This window comes from Sardina pilchardus, chromosome 16 (genome assembly GCF_963854185.1).
Source record: "Sardina pilchardus chromosome 16, fSarPil1.1, whole genome shotgun sequence".
Taxonomy (NCBI): domain Eukaryota; kingdom Metazoa; phylum Chordata; class Actinopteri; order Clupeiformes; family Clupeidae; genus Sardina; species Sardina pilchardus.
The window spans coordinates 30,635,343-30,644,887 of NC_085009.1; the positions used below are offsets into that span (position 1 = coordinate 30,635,343).

At 43.5% G+C, this 9,545-nt stretch overlaps 1 protein-coding gene across 1 annotated transcript in view; it reads left to right on the forward strand.

Annotated features, from left to right (window-relative positions):
• The window catches only part of LOC134059977 (protein NLRC5-like), a 118,272-nt gene that overhangs the window by 62,010 nt on the left and 46,717 nt on the right, over positions 1 to 9,545 (forward strand). Inside the window, exon 19 of the mRNA XM_062516543.1 lies at positions 8,196 to 8,369. Coding sequence (XP_062372527.1) covers positions 8,196 to 8,369 — 174 coding nt within the window. The remainder of the gene's footprint in view (positions 1 to 8,195; positions 8,370 to 9,545) is intronic.

Below are 9,545 nucleotides of genomic sequence, written 5' to 3' on the forward strand. Positions count from 1 at the left end.
CACACACACACACACACACACACACACACACACACACACACACACACACACACACACACACACACACATGCACATACACACAAAGAGCATTATACATTTGACATTAATGTTGATTGTCCAAAAGGAAATGAAGATGAAGTATTTCTCCTACTTCTCTCTACAGCCTGAATAACTGCAGTATTGGAGAGGAAGGCTTCAGAGCTCTTGCATCAGCACTGAGATCAAACCCCTCACACATGAGAGAGCTGCAGCTGAGTGGGAATGAAGCAGGAGACTCAGGAGTGAAGCATCTTTCTTCTCTTCTGGAGGATCCTAACTGTAAACTGGAGAAACTATGGTGAGTATCACAAGAACAAATACTGAGTTTGAGAGTGAATTTGATGGTGTGTTTTATCTCTTTTTCTGTCAAACACAAACATACTAGGGCTGTCAAAGAATAATCTATATTAACATTTTTATTCAAATAGTTTTAAAAATCAGATATTCGAAGTTGAAAATTAATATTCAAATGTATAAAAACACACCTGCAGTAGCAGAGTCGCTGCTGTCTGCTTTGTGAGTGGATGCGCTGCCTGAGGGGTCAGGGACAGGTGACAGAAGTCGCACGGTCAAGCACAGTCCTTATTGAAGGAGTCGCACGGTCAAGCACAGTCCTTATTGAAGGAGTCGCACGGTCAAGCACAGGCATTATTGAAGGAGTCGCACGGTCAAGCACAGTCCTTATTGAAGGAGTCGCACGGTCAAGCACAGTCATTATTGAAAGTTGAAAGACAGCAGAACGTGCAGAGCCCAAATCGACTGCAGCAGAGAAAGTGATTTTAACCACCCAAAATCTAAAAAGCCGTGTACAAGTACAAAGTAGCCAAGAACTTTTAAGTAGCCTAGGCTACTTTGGATTTTTGATGCCGCAAAATCAAGTAGTATGCATGTAAGATACAGTTAGCATACCATTTTTATAGGCCTACATTGGAAGTAGCCTTGGATTTTTGGAGCCGCGAAATAAAGTAGGCCTAGTGTGTAAGGTACAGTTAGCATACCATTCGACCACTAGTAATGAGATCACATCTCGAAAACGTGCACCCAAATGAGCATAGCATAATGTGTGGAACTACAGCTAAACAGCCACGTATGTAAGGGATAATCAATGACGTGCCGTGCGTTTCTAGGAAATAATGCACGTTCGAAGTGGTAATAAGGTAATAAGGACCCGACGCTGCAGGCGGAGGGGACTTTACAGTTCGATAAGGGCATTATTTTCCTAGAAACTCATGGCGCGGAGTTGATTATCCCGCTTATACCACTGCTACTATCACTTTCGTTTATATTGCCGCTGTCTTAGATACAATGTTGCTGTTTTTACCGTTACATTCACATTGGCGAATTAATATTCAATCAAGTGTAATAAGTCCAAAAGAAGGAAACTACTTCATAGCCGTGCGATATATATCGAAAAATAATGCACGTTCCAAATAGCGCATCACAATAGGGCATTTGACCAAGCAGTGGTATAATGACCCTTATTCCACTGCTCGGTTGAGTTCCCCATTGTCCTGCGTTCTATAAGGGTGTGCATTAACTTTAGATATACGCACGGCTATAAAGTAGTTCCATTGTTTTTGACCGTATCACACTTGAATATTAATTCGCCAAACTCGTTGTGAAGTTTAAATGCACTGTCACGTTACATAGAAGCTGTAAAATACAGACGTTCAGATCATAGTAACGTTTAGCATATGACAGAGGTGTCATTTAGCTAGTTTAGGTGGCAGGAGGCTAAGAAAAATAGCAATCTTTCAAAGTTAACGTTCATCAGAATCCTGGGATATGCCAGCTTGACAACGGGAGATTAGAACTAACGACTGGCTTTTGGCCATAGCAACCATCCATTTAGAACTAGTAACCGCAGTTTGAGAAATTAGTTGAAATGTGTCTGGGAAAAGTAGTTCTACAAACAATACCGTTCTAGCGATTAAAACAATTAAATTAGCACCAGAAACGAACACAACGTAAGTGGCAACAGTGGAATAAGCGGGATAATGGACTTCACGCCGTGCGGTTATTCAAAGTTAATGCACTTTTCTAGACGGAACGTCCCTCCGCTTCGCGTCGGGCCGTATCACCGTCTAGAACGTGCATTAACTTTGAATAACCGCACGGCGTGTCGTCCATTATCCCGTACTTATTTTGCACTCCCGCTGTCACAAGCTCTGTCTGCAACAAAAGAAGGGGCAGCCTGATCTCACCAAAAGGTGTAGAATGACACGCCGGTTTCTTAAGTCTTTTGGCGTGTTATTTGACGCATTTCATGCTTTTGGCGTACAATGCCACGCTCTTAAGCGTCCACTTAAGCAGGCCATGACGCAGAAATGAATTTGGTTCATTTGTAAGGAGAGCAATCAGTGTCGTGGATGGGGCAGGCTTCAGGAGTTCTGTCAAGCAATGAGGTACTGTATCCCTAGTGTAACAGTCACCAATAGAATCAAAACAATAACTTTTGGGATTGAAAGCCGAGGATGTGATTAACGACGCAATGTAACAGCACATGAAACTAAAGTCGGGTTTTATATCACTGTAAAACTTCAATTAGCCTAATTTAATAATATTTGTTTCAATCACTGAATGAAGCCTGCTATATTTAGGACGAGAGTCACGACCTTAAATTGCTTGTACAAAACTCTTGATCAGCACTCAACATTTGTTTATTGTTGTTGTTCATTTAAGCCATTGTGCGCAGAGAGCGCGAGGGTGCAGGTGAGAGTGAGAAAGTGTGTGTGTTTGTGTGTGTGTGTGAGTGTGTGTGTGAGAATGAGGTCTGCGGTCTTGACCTTTGATTTACTTGTTTTTCAGTAGGCAAAACGTTGTCAACTATGTTAATACTTAAATGAACTACCTATTACAAGTAGTTATGTCTCTTTGTATTAATTTGTCCTGTTATTGACGTAATGCGCATTTTAGATATTCAAATATAATCGAATCTATCTGGGGGTTTTTTTAGCATTTTTGAGCAATTTTGACAGCCCTAGAACACACCACTGAGTCAGTCAGTCACTCTCTCACTCACTTACACAATCACTCACACTATAAGAACACACGCACACACACACACACACACACACACACAAAGTGCATTGTAAATTTGACAGTAATGTTGACTGTCCAAAAGGAAATGAAGATGAAGTATTTCTCCTACTTCTCTCTACAGCCTGAGGTCCTGCAGTATTGGAGAGGAAGGCTTCAGAGCTCTTGAATCAGCACTGAGAACAAACCCCTCACACATGAGAGAGCTGCAGCTGAGTGGGAATAAAGCAGGAGACTCAGGAGTGAAGCATCTTTCTTCTCTTCTGGAGGATCCCAACTGTAAACTGGAGAAACTAGAGTGAGTGTCACAAGACCAAATACTTAATCTGTTTTTCTCACTCAAACACAAACTCACCATTGAGTCAGTCAGTCAGTCACTCAATGACTCAATCACTGACTAAAACTCACACATACACACATCACTGAATCACACCCTCCCTCCTTTATTTAGTCACCCACTTACACACAAACACAACAAACACACTGTTACGCCGTAAATGTGTCAGGAATGTTGATTTTCCAAAAGGAAATGAAGATGAAGTATTTCTCCTACTTCTCTCTACAGCCTGTCAGACTGCAGTATTGGAGAGGAAGGCTTCAGAGCTCTTGCATCAGCACTGAGATCAAACCCCTCACACATGAGAGAGCTGCAGCTGGATGAGAATGAAGCAGGAGACTCGGGAGTGAAGCATCTTTCTTCTCTTCTGGAGGATCCCAACTGTAAACTGGATAAACTACAGTGAGTATCACAAGACCAAATACTTGAGACCATCACAAGACCAAATATCTGTTTTTTGTCACTCAAACACAAACTCACCACTGAGTCAGTCAATCACTGACTAGCACTCACACATACACACATCACTGACTCACACCCTCCCTCCTTTATTTAGTCACCCATTTACACACAAACACAACAAACACACACTAACACACTGTTATGCCGTAAATGGGGGGGGGGGGGGGGGGGGGCAGCGAGGTTGCAGCAATTTAACAATTTATTTTGCCCGTAACGAAAGTCCAAAGTTGGCCAAAAGCGGCGGCCGGCCAGCTTCAGATGGAAAACTCAAGGGCGACTCCAAGCAAGCCAGGACAGCGTTCTTGCAGTTAGTCTGCTGCTCTGCTCAAGCCTCAAGTCCACCGCTCTCAGTGGGAGGAACTCCAGCGCCCTAAGACCCATCAGGTGACCTGTGCACCGGTGCACCTAATTAGCCAATTGCCTCCAACCACCTGCAGATGAGAAACGAGAAGCACAGCCGGGGAAGAGGCAAGGCCGGGGGCCTGTAACACACACACACACACACACACGTGTGTGTGTGTGTGTGTGTGTGTGTATGTGTGTGTGTTGTAAATTTGTGTGTTGTAAATTTGACAGTAATGTTGATTGTCCAAAAGGAAATGAAGATGAAGTATTTCTCCTACTTCTCTCTACAGCCTGTATTACTGCAGTATTGGAGAGGAAGGCTTCAGAGCTCTTGCATCAGCACTAAGATCAAACCCCTCACACATGAGAGAGCTGCAGCTGAGTTGGAATGAAGCAGGAGACTCAGGAGTGAAGCATCTTTCTTCTCCTCTGGAGGATCCCAACTGTAAACTGGAGAAACTAAAGTGAGTATCACAAGACCAAATACTGAGTTGCTATCAGTGAATTTGACACTGTGTTTTTATCTCTGTTTCTCACTCAAACACAAACACACAACTGAGTCAGTCTCTCACTCACACTATAACATGACACACACACACACACACACACACGCACGGACGGATGGACGGATGGATGGACGGACAGACACACACAAAGTATTGTAAATTTGACGTTAATGTTGATGCAAAAGGAAATGAAGGAAATTTGACAGTGTGTTTGTATCTCTTTTTCCTTACTCAAACACAAACACACCACTGAGTCAGTCAGTCAATCTCTCACTGACCTTCAGAAATCACTCACACTATAACACCACACATACGCACACACACACACACACACACACACACACACACACACACACACACACACACACACACACACACACACACAAACACGCACACACACACACACACACACACACACACACATGCCACTGAGTCAGTAAGTCACTCTCTCACTGACACACACACACACACACACACACACCACTGAATCAGTCAGTCAGTCACTCTCTCACTCACTTACACAATCACTCACACTATGACAAAACACACACTGTGACAGAGCGCATTGCGTCTGTCACTGGCAGATGCGGCTTTCCCGCCGCAACGTGAACAATGACTTTTCTAAACTTCGGTGCGAACAAAGACTGCGCTATTAAATCATTATCAATGTGAATGTTTGCTTGTGTACTGTTGTGCAGACCTGATGCATGTTAAGACTGTTAAGTTAGTTATAGAAATTGTTGAACGAGTTGATTCATACAGGAGACTATGTAGTGCACCGGGTTTAAAGCGTAATCTATTTACCGGCAAGGTAAGCGTTCTTAAATGCGCATGTTTAACATCAATGCTTCCTAGTTGGGAAAATGGATATGTTTGAACTGTAGGTATGCTTGGGTGTGAATGTGCTTGCCTGTTCTCGGTGCTTCAGTTACTTCCTTGTGGCAGGGAACAAACTGGGGTGCTGGGCAAGGGAACCCTTTGTGTGCGTATTTCGCGCCCGGAGTTGGAAGCGCGTATGTGGGCAGGGGTGTTCAGAGAGGTAATTATATTTTGTGCGTAGTAATGTTTATTATGGCATTGGAGATAAATAACATGAACGTTTATTAGTAGTGTGTATTGCCTGTGTCATGTGTTACAGAAATGCTGTGTATTTCAGTTAATTGATTTATGTTGAGTGGTTCAGGCCTGTGTTCTATATGGGGTCTGCATAGCTCAGACGGGAGACAGATAGATTCCTCCTCAGGTGTGAGAGGTCCTGCTATAAAGACCTCTTGAGGTAGGCTATAGGTAGACTAGGGGGCACTGTCCCAGTTTTTGGTTTCTCGTTTGTATCAGTGTTTGTTTGTCTTTTTGCATCACCTGCCGGCAGCTTATATACAATAAAGAAAGTTCCTTTTTGGATCAAAGACTTCTGCATCTGTCCATCATTCAGTTTGACCAATCCACCCGCTCGGGCACGCATCGTTACACACACACACACACACACACACACACACACACACACACACACACACACAAAGTGCATTGTACATTTGACATTAATGTTGATTGTCCATAAGGAAATGAAGATGAAGTATTTCTCCTACTTCTCTCTACAGCCTGAATAACTGCAGTATTGGAGAGGAAGGCTTCAGAGCTCTTGCATCAGCACTGAGATCAAACCCCTCACACATGAGAGAGCTGCAGCTGAGTGGGAATAAAGCAGGAGACTCAGGAGTGAAGCATCTTTCCTCTCTTCTGGAGGATCCCAACTGTACACTGGAGAAACTACAGTGAGTACAGTTCAGTTCAGTTCAGTTCAGTTTATTTCTTTATCCCAAAGTGGGCAATTTGATTGCAGACAGGATGACATACCACACAACAATTGACGCAACATATTACAATACAACACAAATACACAAAAATAATAAATCACAAGACCAAGTACTGAGTTGCTATTACACACACACACACACACACACACACACACACACACACACACACACACACACACACACACACACACACACACACACACAAACACAAAGAGAATTGTACATTTGACATTAATGTTGATTGACCAAAAGGAAATGAAGATGAAGTATTTCTCCTACTTCTCTCTACAGCCTGTCAGACTGCAGTATTGGAGAGGAAGGCTTCAGAGCTCTTGCATCAGCGCTGAGATCAAACCCCTCACACATGAGAGAGCTGCAGCTGGATGAGAATGAAGCAGGAGACTCGGGAGTGAAGCATCTTTCTTCTCTTCTGGAGGATCCCAACTGTAAACTGGATAAACTACAGTGAGTATCACAAGACCAAATACTGAGTTGCTATCACACACACACACACACACACACACACACACACACACACACACACCACTGAGTCAGTCAGTCACTCTCTCACCCACTTACACAATCACTCACACTACAAAAAAAAACAAACCCACACGCACGCACACACACACACACACACACACACACACACACACACAAAGTGCATTGTAAATTTGACAGTCACTCACCTGTAGAAATCACTCACAATGTAACACAACACACACACACACACACACCACTTAGTCAGTCAGTCAGTCACTCTCTCACGCACTTACACAATCACTCACACTATGACAAAACACACACACACACACACACACACACACACACACACACACACACACACACACACACACAAAGGGCATTGTACATTTGACATTAATGTTGATTGTCCAAAAGGAAATGAAGATGAAGTATTTCTCCTACTTCTCTCTACAGCCTGAGGTACTGCAGTATTGGAGAGGAAGGTTTCAGAGCTCTTGCATCAGCACTGAGATCAAACCCCTCACACATGAGAGAGCTGCAGCTGTGGGGGAATGAAGCAGGAGACTCAGGAGTGAAGCATCTTTCTTCTCTTCTGGAGGATCCCAACTGTAAACTGGAGAAACTACAGTGAGTATCACAAGACCAAGTACTGAGTTGCTATCACACGCATACACACACACACACACACACACACAAACAAACACCACTGAGTCAGTCAGTCACTCTCTCTCTCACTTACACAATCACTCACACTATGACAAAACGCACAAACACGCACACGCACACACACACACACACACACACACACACACACACACACACACACACACACACACACACACACACACACACATAAAGTGCATTGTAAATTTGACAGTCACTCACCTGTAGAAATCCCTCAGACTATAACACGACACACACACACACACACACACACACACACACACACACACACACACACACCACTGAGTCAGTCACTCTCTCACTCACTTACACAATCACTCACACTATGACAAAACACACACACACACACACACACACACACACACACACACACACACACACACACACACACACACAAACACAAAGAGCATTGTACATTTGACATTAATGTTGATTGTCCAAAAGGAAATGAAGATGAAGTATTTCTCCTACTTCTCTCTACAGCCTGGATAAGTGCAGTATTGGAGAGGAAGGCTTCAGAGCTCTTGCATCAGCACTGAGATCAAACCCCTCACACATGAGAGAGCTGCAGCTGGGTGGGAATGAAGCAGGAGACTCAGGAGTGAAGCATCTTTCTTCTCTTCTGGAGGATCCCAACTGTAAACTGGAGAAACTACAGTGAGTATCACAAGACCAAGTACTGAGTTGCTATCACACACACACACACACACACACACACACACACACACACACACATACACACACACACACACACACACACACACACACACACAAACACACAAACACACACACACACACACACACACACACACACACACACACACACACACAGAGTATTGTAAATGTGACAGTAATGTTGATTGTCCAAAAGGAAATGAAGATGAAGTATTTCTCCTACTTTTCTCTACAGCCTGGATCACTGCAGTATTGGAGAGGAAGGCTTCAGAGCTCTTGCATCAGCACTGAGATCAAACCCCTCACACATGAGAGAGCTGCAGCTGGGTGGGAATGAAGCAGGAGACTCAGGAGTGAAGCATCTTTCTTCTCTTCTGGAGAATCCCAACTGTAAACTGGAGAAACTAGAGTGAGTATCACAAGACCAAATACTTCATCTGTTTTTCTCACTCAAACACAAACTCACCACTGAGTCAGTCCGTCACTGCATGACTCAATCACTGACCAACACTCACACATACACACATCACTGAATCACACCCTCCCTCCTTTATTTAGTCACCCACTTACACACAAACACAACAAACACACACTAACACACTGTTACGCCGTAAATGGGCGCAACAACAAAAAGGGGGGGGGGGGGGGGGCAGCGAGGTTGCAGGAATTTAACAATTTATTTTGCCCGAAACGAAAGTCCAAAGTTGGCCAAAAGCGGCGGCCGGCCAGCTTCAGATGGAAAACTCAAGGGCGAGTCCAAGCAAGCCAGGACAGCGTTCTTGGAGTTAGTCAGCTGCTCTGCTCAAGCCTCAAGTCCACCGCTCTCAGTGGGAGGAACTCCAGCGCCGTAAGACTCATCACACTGCAAACAACTGCTAGTCTAATAAAATCTAACCAAGCGTTTCAATCTTATATCAAGGTAAATAAACTAGTTGGGTATTGTTTTCAGTACAAATAAACTTACCTAGCGCTTTCTTTTGAAATCATTTGACTTAATTTAAGACTTAATTGACTTATTTTAAGTCAATTCTTCCTGAAAACAAGCAAAATTATCTGTCCATGCAGTAAGTAAATTTGTCGTAAAACAAGCAAAATTATCTGTCCGTGCAGTAAGTGAATTTATCTTGATAAGACTCCTTAAAATAAGTCAAAGTCTTC